Raw genomic sequence first — 17,157 nt, forward strand, 5'->3', positions numbered from 1 at the left:
ACTGCAGCTTGCTGCTGGCACAGTGTTTTCTCTTGTTTCCATGTGAGACATTATTATTACAGTATGTTTACAGTATCAGGTGTACAGTACATAAAAGGGTCTACACTCCACTGCACAGGCCTCGCTAGTGAATAGGGTCTGTCCGCAACTGCGAACTTTCCAGATCCTGGAGGCTGGTCCAAATCTCTTTAACAATTTGTTGTTAATTTTTTCCAGGGTTCAAACTATCCCTTAAAACACATCTGTAATTCATTTTGAGACCATCTTCTTCAGGTACAGTGTCAGGGTGCTCTGGATCAGGACTGTTAAGAGATTTAGAAAACATTTTGTCTAGCTTGAGCATCTCCTATGGCTGCTAAAATTTCTCAGGAAGGTACAATGGGAGGCTGTTAGTGTGGGTGGAGTACCTTTTACAAATGCTACGTGGCAAAACTAGTATTTGAACATGATTTTATTTTGGTCTCAAGGCCTTAAGAATTTTTTAAATTTTAATTTTTTGTTATTTTAGAGAGTGAGAGAAGAATAAGCGTAGGAGAGGGGCAGAGGGAGAGAGAATCTTTAAAAAAATTTTTTTTAAATGTTTTATTTATTTTTGAGACAGAGAGAGACAGAGCATGAGTGGGGTAGGGGCAGAGAGAGAGGGAGACACAGAATCTGAAGCAGGCTCCAGGCTCTGAGCCGTCAGCACAGAGCCCGACATGGCGCACGAACTTACGAACCGTGAAATCATGAGCTGAGCCGAAGTTGGACACCCAAGTGACTGAGCCACCCAGGCACCCTGAGGGAGAGAGAATGTTAACTGGGTCCAAACTAAATGTAGGGCTCCATCCTGTCACCATTGGATCATGATCTGAGCTGAAATCAAGAGTGGGGTGTGCAACCGACTGAGCCACCCAGTGCCCTGATCCCATGACTTTAACAATAATCATAATTGAGATGGTGATGGTGAAAACTTTGAAAGTGAAATATTCTTTTGCTGATATGACCAAAGAAAATATTTTTTTGGAGTACAATTAATATTCAGTAGTGTTGAAATGCAGATCCAGGAAATTTTTTTATAAGATACTTTCTTAACATGAATCCCCAGAGTGATACAGTAATTAACGAAATTAGTAATGGGTTCCTAAAAATGAATCGGCAATATTCTGTTCTTGTCCAGCGCGCAGGTATTGTGTTCAATTCCAAGTGCATATTTAAAGAGTGGCTTGAACAAAACAGGATGTGCCTAAAGAAGTCAGAATGGCCGTGGGTCTGGAATCAAATCCTAGGAAGAATATTTTAAATTACTGAGTGGGTTTAGTCTACAGAAGGCTAAAAGGACGTGTAGTTAAAGTCTTCTTAGTGGAGTGAATAAATTTGTTTTTGCTTCAGGAAAAAAAAGTTTAAGGCTAATTGCCAGAGTTTACATGAAGGTAGATTTTTGTCTTAACATGAAGATTAAAAAAAATCTGTTAGAATAGCCTGACAATGCTTTTTTGGTATGGAGTTCACCAGCACTTGAAGGAATTCAGGCAGAATTTGGATGAGTATCAGAGATGCTAAGGTAGAGATTTTTGTGTTGCAAGTTTTTTCTACTTTGAGACCCTGTAATTGTTAGATTTTTGTGCTTTTATGGACCATTTTGTGATGCATAAATTCTCTTCTGTTGTAATCTATTGATGTTGGGATTGAGTCTGATCATCTAAATTAGATAGGAGGCTTTGTATTTTAGGCAGCTGCTATGCTCTGAGCCTCAGGTTCTGCTCAGAGAGCAGCCCTAAGTGGTTGCTTACATATAGATGATCATGTCCTCTGCTTTGTGGCTGTTAAAATGCTGTCCTCAGTTGACTAATCTTAATTGAAGCTACCTGGCCCAAAGAAAGCCATTTTCTAGATGATCAGTAGCAGATAAGATTGCTTGATGCAAAATTTTGCTCTAACAGGAACAGTGATAGTTCAGTGATGTATGTTTCTCAGGAACATGCACAGAGAAAAAAATCATGAAGTCATGGTGGAATAACCATGGAAAGACATGAGGAAAGAGCCAAATTATCTTAAAAAAAATTTTTTTTTAAGTTTATTCATTTATTGAGAGACAGAGAATCCCAAGCAAGCTCTACAACAGCAGCGCTCAGCCCAATGTAGGGCTCAAACTCATGAACCATGAGATCATGACCTGAGCCAAAACCGAGAGTCAGATGCTTAACCCACTGAGCCACGCAGGCACCCCAAGAGCCAAATAACCTTAATCACAAAGCACTGGAGTAGTAATTGTCTAACTAGGGCTTCTGAGGGTCATTTTCTATAATTCCTGTTTCTTAATACAGTTGCTCTTGAACTTTAAGAGATGTAGCTACATTTTGAAGAATTCCAGTCTCTGAAACTTGGCATCCTTCTTTATGTGTGTTTAAAATAGCCTTTCCTCCCCCAGCATTTGAGATGACTTGAGTCTTTTTCTTTCAACCAGAATTGCCAAAAGATAATTGGGAAGTAACATTTTCTTGGCAAAACCATGATAGAATTAAGCCTGTATTTAGATAAAGTACAGATCTAAATGATAGAATACAGGTCTACATGATTTAATTAAACCTGTATCTAGTTTTTGGTGATAGAGTAATGAAAATCCAAATACAAGGAGATGTCATTAAATCACAAAGGAGAAATTTTCCAACTTAAGATAGGTGAGGGAAATAAAAGATGATGTGTGGAGGTTGGTTGGATTTGACTGTACCAGATCTCCGTAGCACTTTTCTTCCGTTTCATTTGTTCCTACTGAGACAGCCTATACTGTCCAGTAGCTTTTGTCTTCACATTGTAGACAAGTGTTGGAGCCCCCTTCCTTGTGTAAGAACTGCCAGTAAGAATTGTGTATGAACTGTACACTACCTTGTGAATGAACCTGTATGAAGAGAGCAATCCAGTAATCTCTCTGGTATTTGGCTTTGGGTGCTTTTAAGAGTTAGTAATGCCAGTTCATCATTTGATGGGAATTTGGGTAATTAGGGACCGTTTGACTGTTGTGAATAATGCTTCTGTAAACATTTGTGCACAAGTTTTTGTTTGAACACTAGTTTTAAATTCTTTCGAGTATTTACCAGAAGTGGGGTTGCTAGGTCATATAATAATTATGTGCAATCATTTAAGGAATCGCTAGACTGTTTTCCAAATTGGCTGCCCCATTTTATATTGGAACCAGTAGCGTATGAGAGATTTGCTTTATCTCCATTCTTGTCAACACTTGTTATTATCTATTTATGATTCTAGCCATCCTAGTGGGTTTGGAGTATCTTAGTGTGGTTTTGATTTGCATTCCTCCGATGGCTGTATGGTGTCGAGCATATTTTTATGTGCTTTTTGGCCATTTGTGTATGTTTGGAGAAATATCTATTCAGGTCCTTTGCCTATTTTTGAATTGGGTTGTCTTTTTTTTATTGAATTACAAGAGCTTTTTATATATTCTGGATACAAGTCTTTTATCCAAGTACAATTGACCCTGGAAGAACACATGTTTGAATTACATGGGTTCCCTTACACGTGCATTTTCAATAAATATAGTATGCTACCATAAATGTTTTCCTGTTATGATTTTTGTAATAATGTTTTCTTTTCTCTAGCTTTAAGAATATAATATATAATGCACAAAATGTTTATCAGTTGACTATTACTAGTAGGGCTTCTGGGCAACAGTAGACTGTTAGTTTTTGGAGTCAAAAATTACATGCTTGGGGCTCCTAGGTGGCTCAGTCGGTTGAGCATCCGACTTCAGCCCAGGTCATGATCTCGCGGTCTGTGAGTTCGAGCCCCGCATCGGGCTCTGTGCTGACAGCTTGGAGCCTGGAGCCTGTTTCAGATTCTGTATCTCCCTCTCTGTCTGACCCTCCCCTCTTCATGGTCTCTCTCTGTCTCAAAAATAAATAAACATTAAAAAAAAAAAGTTATATGCTGATTTTCTATTGCCCTGGTGGCGGGGAGAGGGGGGCAGCCCCCCTAACTCCCAGTGGTGTTCACAGTCAACTCTATGTGATTTATAAATACTTTCTCTTTTTTGCCAGTTGTCTTTTTACTTTCTTGTTAATGTCCTTCAAAGCACAAAATTTAATAAATTTTTATTAAGTCCAAATTATCTTTATTTTGTATCTTTTGATATTAAATCTAAGAATCCTTTGCCAAATCAGAGGTAATGAAGCTTTGTCTGTATGTTTTCTTCTAAGGTGTTTATAGTTTTAGCTCTTACATTTAGGTTTGTGATTCATTTTGAGTTAATTTTTGTATATAGTGTGAGGTAAGATCGAACTCAGTTCTTTTGAATGTGGATATCCACTTGTTCCAATATCATTTGTTGAACAGACTGTTCTTTTCCCATGGAATGATCTTGGCACCCTCTTCAAAAATCTCTGTATTTTTTCTTAATCTTTGTTCTTGCAAAAGAAATATATTTTATCTAAAAAGCCCTTCTCTTTCATGCAAATGGCTCCCAAGCTGAGTATCCCTAGAGTATGTATATTAGCTTGCCTGGTTTCCATAATTGCCACGGCTAGTGTTGCAATTGCTTATGTCTGTGCTTGCATTAGTACATTTTTATAAAAATGTAATAATGGGTTTTATACTTGTTTTTAGAATGCAGTTATGAACACATTATCAATATGACTAACTTGATACTTTTCCTTAAAAGAAACTTCCATTTATTTTACAGATTATAGGTGAATTACTGAATATATTTTTGCAGATAAGCAAAAATATTAGAATCTCTTTAATAAAGCAATGCATGCATATGATAAAGTGCATTTTGTTTGAGTACTGGTGAGATCAAACTAGAAAGAAAGGATTTGGCATAGTTATACACTGATAACTTTGACTTGATAATAGAAGAAGAAATCAGACATTTAAATGCAAGTGATTTAGTATATATAGCTATTAAAAGTTTGTGCTTCACAAACACAGTCAAAACAGTGCATATTGTAGAGACAATGTATACAAAAATACTGGAAGTTTCCACTTTCTCCAAGTGGCAGAGTTGGATACAAGCTATTGGTAGTCGTTTTACTGATGGGAATCTTCCAGTGGTGGTTAGAATGCTCAGGTGGTGATTTGGAATACTGGAATACATATAGAAAGTGGTGAGATACGTATAGAAAATGGTGAGAAATGAAAGTGGGAGGAAAAGAGCGTCAGGAATATTGGCCAGTGATGGCCAGGGGATGGTATTCTAGCATAGTTTTACCACCATTCGCAATTTTCCTGAAGGTGTTGATGCTTGTTGCAGGTTGATTAAGCCTGTCTTGTGGTTTTATTTATGGCCTAGCATGCTTAATTTTTGGCATCTCAAATAGTCATAAATTTTAGTGAATTGCTTACAAGTCATTGGCATATTGTAAAAATGCAAATTAACATATTCCCCAAGGTTAAAAGAAATGTATCACATATTTTTTTCTATCTGATTAAAAAAAATTTTTTTAATGGAAATGTTTGTATTTGAGTCTCAGGGGAACTTAATCACCATTTATCATGGAATTTATAAGAAAACGTTTTATGAACTGTATATATTACAGACAGGCATTTCTGTGCTCCTAGCCTGGTGGTAGGGAGGTAGGTTAGAGGAAGGACTAAATGAAGTTTGCAGAGGTTTGTCTGTAATTGTAGTGAGGAGTAGGTAAAAGGGTGGCTCTGGTATCAGGCTGTCTAGGTTTGCTTCTCTACCTCCTACGTGAGTGACCTTAGGCACATTACTGAATTTTTCTGCCATTAGTATTTGTTTTTTTATATTTCTTAAAGGAATTTTTCTTTTGAATCAAGGCAAAGATGGGAAGCTCTTAAAATAACAGATAAAGGAAATAATGGTGCAAGATTATCTTTGGTTACAACATATGATTATTCTTTATTTTATCCCTAAATTGCCTATATTTTCTCAGACTCTAATTTTTATTAACTTTTAAAGTTTTTAGTGTTAACAGAAATAGTAACAAAAACAAAACATACAAATTACTGGTTGTCTTACAAAGCTTAGGGATTTTAGAAGCTGTTCTAGATCACATCTTGAACTGAGGGTAATAAGGAAAGCACATTGTATTTTTATGATGCAAATTTTTTTAAATGTTGGAAGGTTGTGCCCTTGGTTGTTTAATGTTGACAATTGTTGGAAAGGACATCTGGTATTTAAAAAAAACACATCAGAGTTTAATAGTTTTTAAATTTTATGATTACTTTTCAGACTCATGGGAAACTACCAGGAGATGAATCCTTGATGTCACCATTGGAATTCTGAACATCCCCCCCACCCCCAGCCCTGCCCCTCGCCCCAACCCCAGGAAATTGTTGTACAGAATTTCTGGATTTGGTGGTGCTTTGATTTTAAGTACTGACCTGGGGAGTTTAGCCACCAGGTTAACAAGAGTAGGATATTTCACCAGATTTTGTTTCACAAGAAAGTGTTCAAAGATACATTTACTCTCAGATAGAAAAACTCCTTTTAAAAGTTGACTGCTTAAGGGGTGCCTGGGTGGCTCAGTCGTTTAAGCGTCCGTCTTCGGTTCAGGTCATGCATGATCTCATGGCTGGTGAGTTCGAGCCCTGCGTGGGACTCTGTGCTTGCAGCTCAGAGCTTGGAACCCTCTTTGGGTCTGTGTCTCCCTCTTTCTCTCTGCCCCTCCCTGGCTCATGCTCTCCTTCAGAAATAAACATTAAAAGGTAACTGCTTATAACATGAGAAAAAAACTAAGGCCTTCTAGAATTTGTTCATAGGTCTTTGGTTGTCACGTTTAGTGGTAATTGCTCTGGTAATTGCCGTATTTAATGTGTTAAGGGAGAATGACCGAAAACCCATTAATCTGGGTGGAGAACTGTGTATGATACAACAAACTTCTGCACAAAAATATCTTGACAGTTAAGTGAAAATGGAGGGATATTTATGTGGCAAGACTCTGCTGTTTTCTGATCCCTAGAGTATCAATTCAGTGGCTTTTTCATTAGGGGTCCAAGGTGATTGAACTTGCAGGTCAGTTGACAGACATATGACCAATTATTTTCCTGTTCTTCATTATTACCCTTTTTCCTTTTGTATCTCTAGGCTTAAGTGTTGGGGAACATAGCTCTATTAGCTATCCAGTTTCTCAAATATCAGAAGAGCTTTTGGTGATTCAGTATAATAAGAAACTCTGGTGTCATTATGGTCCCTGATAGCTAATATCCCTGCCCCATTCCTCCTTACTTCTTTCGTAACGAGTATTTCTCTCTAATGAGTGATGTGGTATTTAGATTTTGAAGACTTAGATATTTATGGCTGGTTGGCAACATTTCTTCTAAGAAATACTACATTGGATTATCTTTTTAAAAAACAGCTTTGATGGGGTGCCTGGGTGGCTCAGTCATTTAGCGTCTGACTTCGGCTCAGGTCATGATCTCACAGCTCCTGAGTTTGAGCCCTGCTCTGACAGCCCAGAGCCTAGAGCCTGCTTCAGATTCTGTGTCGACTTCCTTCTCTGCCTCCCCTGCTTGTGACAGATATGTGTTCTGTCTCAAAAATAAATAAACATTAAAAAAAAAAAAAGCTTTGAGATGTACAGTAATTCATAATACTGCACAGTTTACCAACTTAAAGTGTATAATATAGTGATTTTTAGTATATTTGCAGTTGTGCAGTCATCACTATCAATTTTAGAAACTTTCCATCACCCCAAAAAGAAACCCTATTAGCTGTCATTCTTCATTTAGCACTCATTCCCTAGCCCTAGGCAGCCACTAATACGCTTTCTGGGCATTTCATACAAGTGGAATCATGCAATATGTAGTCTTTGATGATTGACACCTTTCACATAGTGTAATGTATTCAAGGTTCGTCCATACTATAGCATGTATCAGGACTTCATGTGGTTGTATTACCAAATAACAATTTTAATTCATGGATATACATTTTATTTATATATCATTTGATAAAAATGTGGGTTATTTCCACTTTTTGGCTCTTGGGAATAGTGCTGCTATGAATATTTGTGTACAGATTTTTGTGTGGACACATGCCTTCATTCCCTTGGATATATACCTAGGAGTGGAACTGTTAGGTCATTTATTAACTTCCACAATGGCTGTACCATTTTATATTCCCACCAGCAGATCAGTTTTTTTTTTCCTACCCTTGCCAACACTTACCTGTCTTCTAGTTTGTAGCCATTCTAGTAGATGTGAAGTGGTATCTCATTAAATCTGCTAAGGTGTGATTGCTTCAGTTGTTGTAATATGCTAAGTACTGATCTGGGTTCATGAAATTAGTTTGGGAGTTGGTTTTAGGTTTGAGTAAGACTGTCATGACTTGTAACGATAATGAGAACCAGTTTTTAAAAGTCATGATTTATTGAATAATTCCTAGTAATTATTAAGCACTTCTTTCGATCTCTTATAAAAGATTTGCTAAATACATGTTTCAGAGTCTAGCTCAGATTTTTAATGGCTTCTTATAGTTCCTTTTGTTTTGTTTTAAATAATTGGGACATTTAGAAACTAGTAATTCTCTAGGTAAGTGAAATTCTCAGTATTTATTAAACTCATATGATTATAGTAGCTCTGAGACATATAAAGTAGGAAAAAATATATAACTCTATAAAGGTAGGGCCTCTCCTAGCCTCTAGCTTGGGACTTGTTTAATCAAGTTTCCTAGTCTAGTGTATAATATTGATTGGATTAAGCAGAGTTCTTGAAGAGTATTTTAATTAAGTTTTGCTGGAGCAATGCCATGTTTAATTCAGTCTTTTTCTTTAGAGGAGTTACTGTTTTAAACATAAATTTGTATTCTTTATTACATTTTCTTCTAAGAACTCAATCTTTGGGGTCAGATTTGAATTTGAATCCTACCATGTCACTTATTAGCTCTATGACTTTGGGCAAAAGACATTAAAGATTTGTGAGCTAGTATTCTCAGCAGTGAAAGAAAGGATACAGAAGTTAAGTCATAGGGTTGTTCTGAGAATTATATGACATAATTAAAGAGTGCACTATTGTGCTAAAATAGATGAATTCTCTTTCTTTCCTTGAATCTGTCTTTGCTTTAGCCTACCTAAGTTTCTCATAGACATGCCTGATAGAATTAAAAATGTGCATTTTCTTCTAAATGTTCTTAATATTCAAATTAGTGTGTTCTGCTATATCATGAAAAAAGGCATGAGGTAAGTGAAAAAATGTAGTAAAAGTCTATTACTATGTTATATGAAAACATTGGATTGGGAAGCTTTCTGATCAGGTCTTTTGTCATCTTTTGCAATTTTGAAAAACAGGAGAATTTTAGCTTTAAGTCTCAGTTTCCTATTTTCCCTTTGGCTGAAGCAATTGAATTTGCCCAAATGGATGAAAGTGAAATTATAAGCCAGTCTTGAATACATTGTTAGGCTTCAATCAGACCTGTCTAGTGGAAATAAAAATTGTGCCACATTGTAATTTAAAATTAGCTAGGGGTGCCTGGGTGGCTCATTTGGTTAAGCATCTGACTCTTTTTTTTTTTTTTTTTTTAATTTTTTTTTTTTTTAACATTTATTCATTTTTGAGACAGAGAGAGACAGAGCATGAACGGGGGAGGGTCAGAGAGAGGGGGAGACACAGAATCAGAAGCAGGCTCCAGGCTGTCAGCACAGAGCCCGACGCGGGGCTCGAACCCACAGACTGCGAGATCATGACCTGAGCCGAAGTCAGCCGCCTAACCGACTGAGCCACCCAGGTGCCCCAAGCATCTGACTCTTGATTTCTGCTTGAGTCATGGGATTGAGCCCCACATGGGGTTCTGTGCTGAAAGCATGCAGTCTGCTTGGGATTCTCTCTCTCTCACTCAAAATAAATAAACTTTAAAAAATTATCTAGTAGCCATATGGAAAAAACAGATGAAACTAATTTTAATATTTTATTTTACTCCTTATATACAAAATACCCTTTTAACACCATTACTATAAAAGTTATTAATGACCTATATTTATGTTGTTTTGTGATAAATCTTTGAAATCAGAAACATGCTGTGTTTTACACTTCCAGCATATTTTGCTTTGGATTAGTAAACATTTCAAGAGCCATGTATACTAGTAATCAATAAATGTTTATACTTAAAAAAACTTTCTTTTACACCAGATTTTATTTAAATTTAGTTAATGGCAGTAAACTGTATTTACATCGTTTTAATGGAACCCAAAATGACAGAGAACACTGATTCTACCTGTTCTCGTTTTAAATCATGGAGATGTGTCAGGTTACCTCAGGTAATGGGGCTTTATTGTAAGAATTTTTTGGGAGGGAAGGTAGCCCAACACAGTCCATCTTTGCAATTGTAATGAAATGGTCTCTGGGAGCTAAAAATGTGTTTCCTCAAATCGCCCCCCTGCCCTTCACCTCTCACCCATTAAGCAGTAAGTCATTTTCATGTGAAATCAGTATTTGTAAAACAGATACAATTGTGCTGTACTGGTTCAAGTGAAGGTTAGGGGACTGATCTCTGCTAACTTCTTTGCCCTCTTGTGCTTCTCTCATTCTTTTCTGAGGATCTTCTTGACAGTGAAAACTCCTGTAACACCAAATCATTCCTCACCAACCAGAATAGCAGTAACTCTGTTGGCCCTCTTTTTGCTTTGGTGACACATTAGCAACCTTGGGAATTGTCTTTCCCCTCATATTTTGTACCTGCTGCTCCCTTTTCTGGTCATCTTCTTATTAGCTTCTGTTTGTCTTTCTGCCATGACTAGTGTCAGCCTCTTCTGCTTGTAATTACCAATCATAATGTCTCCTCTTCAAGTAGCTCAAGATATAAGATCTAATTGATTAGCATTATCCAATATAGAGTCACTTCTGTTGGGGTCTACCAGACTTCCTCATGTCCAATTCTAAAAATTGTCACAGAGGCCAATTCCTCATCCTTTAACACATAGTGAAGATAACAGGGTCACTTGACACAAAGGTTGGGCAAAGAATGTCTGGTTGCTTTCCTCAGAAGACAGCTGTAGGTGTTTTTTGGCCTATTCGTTATATATGATTTGCTATGCATTCTTAATATCTCCGTTAATCATAAACAGAAAGCTTGTTTCTTCCTTAATTATTGGTAGTGGTAATGATAACAATCTTAGCTATCAGTATTTTCCATGTACAGGAACAGTATTAAACATTTTATATATAGTAGTTCATGAGCTACAGATATGTTTTACTGATGAAGGAACTGAGTCACATTGAAATATGAATCGCCTTGTTGAAAGTTTATAGCTTTTCATTAGCGGAACTCGGATTTGAATACAGGCAGTCAGCTTTCCAGATGGTAAAGACTTAAAAATATATAGCCTAACATTTCAGAGCTGCGACTGATCAGGACAATCATCTATCAAAAATTTCCCCTATTTTACAGATAAGAAAATTGGCAGTTTAGGTGTCTTGCATAAGTTCACAGAGTCTAGTCATTGCCAGGAGTTTCTAAATCCTAGACAAGTACTCTGTTACAGAACAAGTACCTAAGATACGTGAGATTTTGAACGTTAATCTTGAAACTCAAACCTGTTAAGTGTTAGCAGATATAATAAGTGGATACATAATATATGGTTATACACAGTCATCCATGTAGGCTATTTTCATGTTAGACTATTTAGCTTGAGAATGGTACAAAGAATAAGCAGGATACTGAGGTTGATTCTCAAGAATCTAGCTGAAGGTGAACGTACTTTCTGCCACATTAGAATCTTCCTGAGAGGTTATGTGTGGAGTGATGGAGAACTGCCCAATTTAATGCATAGTGGATGAAATCATTTGAAATATAATGAAGGTACACTACCTTAGAGGATTTGGTAAAGAAATCTGAATTAAAGATATAAAAAAGCTAATTATGCTAGTTTTGAAATATTAGTTATTCTCGTTGAAAAACATTTTTATAATGCATCTTGATTTTTAATGAAATATAGCTATGAAGTTAAATGGTGTGTGGAGGGTTTAGTAGAATAGCCTTGGCTTAACTAAATTTATGTAATTTAATATTTATGGATAGTCAGATCCAAATAGGATATTTAAATTCTAAAGAATGTCTACACTTCTTGGAAGTTAATAAAACATAGAAGTGTAGTATATTATTTTAAGTCAGTAAAAGGAGGCTCTCTCAGATTGTTTTGCTTGTTAGAAATGCAAATTCTCAGACACAATCTGAGACATCAAGGTACATTTAGAATGGGGTTCAGTAATCTGGGTTTTAACAAGCCCTCCAGGTGATTCCAGTCTGTACTGAGTTTGACAACCACTGCAGTAGAGGCAACCAAGTTAGCACTTGAAACAGTTTGATTTTGTTGTGTTGAAAAGAAAGCACATTTTCCTGCCAAAGGTTTGGAATCATTAATAAACAATGAACTCAACCTGTGTCTTTCTTGATAAAGTTGTGGGTGTGGTAAATTTTATTTTTAGCATATATTTTCTCTCAGATATACACTAAATGCCCTTCAGGAAGTTTCTTGACCTTTTTCAAAGTCATAGCTTCTTTCTCTGAGAAATCGAATAGTACCATCCATCAGGGAGGATCATAACAAGGATTGGAAGTAGTAAGTGCTAGACATGTAGAGGCTTTAAAAGATTATTCATTATTAAAACTTCAGCTCTGTTGTTTTCTTCTAGTTCAGAGACTACAACTTCTGTAACACTGTCTACGTTTATTAAAACTAATTTGAAAGGTTAATTAAGAATTCAGAGTTAATAGTTCTTTAGCTTCCTAAATCTTGGCAAATCTGGTACATGTTCTACTGCTTTGTCACCTAATCCTTAATGTTAAGGAGAAATTCCAGACCAACTAGAAGTGAACTCAGTTAACTTGACACAATGATTTTGTTAAACTGCCAATTAACTCAGCCTGGATTTAATCTCTTCTAGAATCTAGAAGAAAACCAAGTACATTTTCATTATTGGAGTTAAAAGTAGAAAATTGGAAGAATGATTTCATTCGTCTCTTTGGAGCTAAGTTATACCTTATGTAGGATTTGTGAATTTTAGGACCCTTGATAATTGGCTATGTGTATTTAGAAAATGAGAGTTGGGACTCATTGGACTCCTTGTACCTCTAGCATTGAAAGAATGACATTGATGGCATGAATGTTGGCTAAACAGGATCTATCTTTCTGACTCTATACTTCCCCTGTTTTTTTTTTTTTTTTTAATTATGTAATATTTCCTGGTTCCAAAGTAAAAACTGTAAAACGAGGTACATTCAGCAAAGTCTGGCTTCCAAGCCTATGGTCTCTTATCACTCTTATCTTCATCTGCTGATAATCATTCATATTAGTAGCTTTTGGCTTCTTCATCTTACTAAGAAATTTTATTTACTGGGGCACCTGAGTGGTTCAGTTAGTTGAATGTCTGACTTCAGCTTGGGTCATGATCTCCCAATTTGTGAGTTCGAGCTCCACATTGGGCTGGCTGCTGTCCATGCAGAGCCTGCTTTGGATCCTCTGTCTCCCTCTCTCTCTGCCCTTCCCCTGCTTGTACTCTCTTTTTTTCTCAAAAATACAAATAAGCATTTAAATAAGTAAAATTTTACTTACTTGTTTTTTATGTAAAAAAAGTTTTTTTTAAGTTTAATTTACTTAAGTAATCTCCACCCAACATGGCGCTCATACTCAATGACACAGAGATGAAGAGTTGCATGCTCTTCCGACTGACCCAGCCAGGTACCCTGGTTTTTTCATCTTGTTCAAAATTTAAGTAAACACATACACATTAATTTTTGTCTTGAAATATGAGGTAACATCTTAGTGTTACATGTTAATTTTTTTCTTTCAATAAGAGGCAACATTTTAGTTATATTGTTTTGCACTTTTTCATTCATTCCATAGCAGCATATAGATTTCCTTGTACCATTATACAGCTGTGTAATACTTAACTGCATAGTACTTTATCATGTCCGTGTCCCGTAGTTGATTCAACTTTATTCTATTGGTAGACATTTAGGTTGCTTCTGGTCTTTTGCTATTACAAATAGTATTTTGCCCTTTGGAATAAATTCCTAGAAGTGAGATCATGGGTCAGAGTAAAAATGTAGATGTAATTTTGCTAGCTATTGCCAACTGTCCTTCCATTAGAGGTTGTAACAATTTCTGTACCCATTAATAATATATGAGAATTCTTATTTTCTTACACCTTTGTCATTAGAGTATGTCAGACTTGTAGATTTTTTCTACTCTGATAGGTGAAAAATGATTAGGTCAGGGTAGTTTTAATTAGTATTTTTCTTAGGAGTGAGATCAAATATTTTTTCACTTAAATTTTTGAACCAGCTTCATATTTATGCACATTTTTTTTCAGAAAGTGTTTCTTGGTTATTACTGTTGACTCTATCCTGAAGCATTACTCTTTAAAATTTTTTTAAAATTCATTTTCTTTATTTTGGAGAGGCAGAGAGACAGAGCGTGAGTGGGGGAGGGGCAGAGAGAGAGGGAGACAGAATCTGAAGCAGACTCCTTCAGATGTCCTTCAGACAGCTCAGAAGCTGTCATTACAGAGCCCGATGCGGGGCCTGAACTCATGAACTGTGAGATCATGATGTGAGCTGAAGTCAGATGCTCAACCGACTGAGCCACCCAGGCGCCCCTTGAAGCATTAGTCTTTAGATTTTTTTTTCTCTTTGGGGGTTGTAATAATCACTCAAACAGTATTACCAGGCACATATGATTAAATTAAAAAACACCTATTTGTGGTTTTTGTATGCAAAGAAGTGACAGTCTAATTTGGGAAAAGGGAATTGTATGAAGATCATCATGATTCAGTGAAATAAATGATGATGGAGATGAATATCAAGCTCTGAGAAAGCACTAAGCGTATGTTGTACTGACTTGGGTATCAGGGATTTTATTAGTTAGCATGTGAAGTGTTTTTTTGAGTCTTTAAGGAAGAGGAGAATGCTAGGGTGACCCAACCTGGAAGAGTATTTCAACCACAGGAAGCAATGCCAAGGAAGAGTATGTAGTGGAGAATTCCCAGGTCACCTGGTTTTGTGGGTAGGGATGAGGGGAATGCATCGAGACTGCATCTGGACCATTAGGATTTGCTAAGTCTCCACTTGTTGACCCTAAACCCCTTTTTTTCAAAAATTTTTTTTTTTTTACTTTTTTAAGTAATCCTTACACCCAATGTGGGGCTCATACTCAGAACCCTGAGATCAAAAGTTGCTTGCTGCGCTGACTGAACCAGCCACTCACCCTCCTAAACCCTCTTCTGAATTAAGGTAACCACAGCAGTGCCAAACTGAAAATTTTGATTAAAATATTCATGTTTCTTTTTTCTCACTTTTTTCCCTGAAGCACACACTCTTTTTTGATAATCTTCCTGCTTCTCACATTTTTGAGTAAACTTGGGAGGACAACCCTGGGAAATAGAGTGATTTCATCCCCTCCTTCCTTTTTTATTGTTGAACAAGCATAGTTTTTTTATTTTTTGTCTGTGCCATACTTTTAATTTATCCTTACCACTTTTTGCCAAGTTCAAGGCTCCTTATGCAATATCTTGTTTGATTTGGTAGGGAGTGAAGGACCTGGCAAGAGGAAGGTCCTTCAGAGAGAATAGATGAGTCTGGCTGGAAAGGTAGTTCGGGACTAGGTTAGATGGTCAGAAGTCTTTTATCTCATTTTGAGGAATTTATCTTTTGTCTTGGTGGAGAGCCTTTAAAGAATCTGAAATGGATTAGGAATAGAGGAGGGGAATGACAAGATCAGCTTTTCCTTTTTGAGAGGTAACTTTGATGACTGTGTTGAGAAAGATGGATTGGAAAAAGTACAGTATAGACAAGAGAGCAGTGGTTCCCCAACCAGTGGCAAGTAGCATCATCTGGGAACTTGTTAGAAATACAGATTCTCAGGCCCCTTCTCAGAACTCTAGAGGTCGGTTGCAGCAATCTGTTTTGATTCTGATGCATGCCAAAGTTTGGAATTAGGGATGTAAAGGCCAATGAGGCTGTATTACAGTTTGCAAATGCCTTTCACATTAATTATGCAGTTGGTTTTTGTTGAGATGTTTATTATGTTTGTGTCTTAAATTCACAAGAGAAGTAGATTAACTAATATTTTGGGACTTATTTGGAAGCCTAACATGAAAAGATTTGAAAAGTTGGGATAGTGTGGTGATGTATTACATTTGGAAAAGGAGAAACAGGACAAAGTAAACTATAGTCAAGTGAAAATACTGGAGTAGAATAAGACATGTAAATGGTGCTTAATCTTGAATGCTATAGATGTTGCCTGTACATGACATTGACTTGTAATGTGGTACTTATATCTGCAGTAGGGAAAACTGATGGAAGATAACTTTAAAAATATGGGAACTGTGGAACCTAAAGGAAGGGATGGTGGGTTTACCCAAGGTTTGCTAAGGTGCTCTTGTGCAGTCACCTCCACATAGCTATTTTCATTCTTTACATAATAGCCAGCACCTGATTTGCATCTAACCCAGTTTTTTCATTGAGAGTGTGAGGGCTGAGGGTATAAATTTCAACCTTGTTGGGATGAGAGTGAGGAAATGTGATAATCTTTTTATTTTCCTGTTAGCTTCACTGGGTGACCAGAAATACAGATGGAACAAATGCTTTGTAAATATCAAAATTGTGCCTTAAAGGATAAGTAATCTTTTATTCTCCTTTGAATTTTATTCCAGGACCCATCAGTTACACAAGTGACAAGAAATGTTCCACCAGGACTTGATGAATATAATCCATTCTCGGATTCTAGAACAGTAAGACTGTCTTAATTGGACTACTTTTGAATGTTAAAATTGAAATTAAATAGGAATTATATTTCAATTATGATTTCTAGTTGATTGGTTAAACTTGTGTAAAATAAACTGTTAGTATTTTATTTATAATTTAGAAAGTTAAAAATCTTTCTAAACAGGAAGAAATATCAGTAATGGTCCTAGTGGAATACTACAAATTTTCTTTTATGTTCTGCATTGCTGATGATCCCTCTAATAAGTAAATCTTATGACAGTACTTTAAATAGGAGAGAGAAGTGTTCCTTGGTATAAATGTTGTCTTCATGGTAATGTAGGAGTGATGTTTTCTTATAAAATAAAAAAAATCTACTCTCTGGTAGACTAGAATTATCTGGAACTTTACTGGGCTTAGGAACATGTTTTTCTCCTCAAAATTTAGTCTTGATTTATGTAGGGGTATGAAAAAGAATCCATAATAAACAGGAGTTCTCCACCCTGGAT

General features: G+C 36.4%; 1 protein-coding gene across 2 annotated transcripts in view; it reads left to right on the forward strand.

Moving 5' to 3' along the window:
* SCAMP1 (secretory carrier membrane protein 1) overlaps positions 1 to 17,157 on the forward strand; it is a 136,567-nt gene that overhangs the window by 6,591 nt on the left and 112,819 nt on the right. For both annotated transcript variants that reach the window (XM_042941903.1, XM_042941912.1), the window contains exon 2: positions 16,600 to 16,677. In XM_042941903.1, the coding sequence (XP_042797837.1) occupies positions 16,600 to 16,677 (78 nt within the window). The remainder of the gene's footprint in view (positions 1 to 16,599; positions 16,678 to 17,157) is intronic.

Source organism: Panthera leo, chromosome A1, assembly GCF_018350215.1.
Source record: "Panthera leo isolate Ple1 chromosome A1, P.leo_Ple1_pat1.1, whole genome shotgun sequence".
Taxonomy (NCBI): Eukaryota; Metazoa; Chordata; class Mammalia; order Carnivora; family Felidae; genus Panthera; species Panthera leo.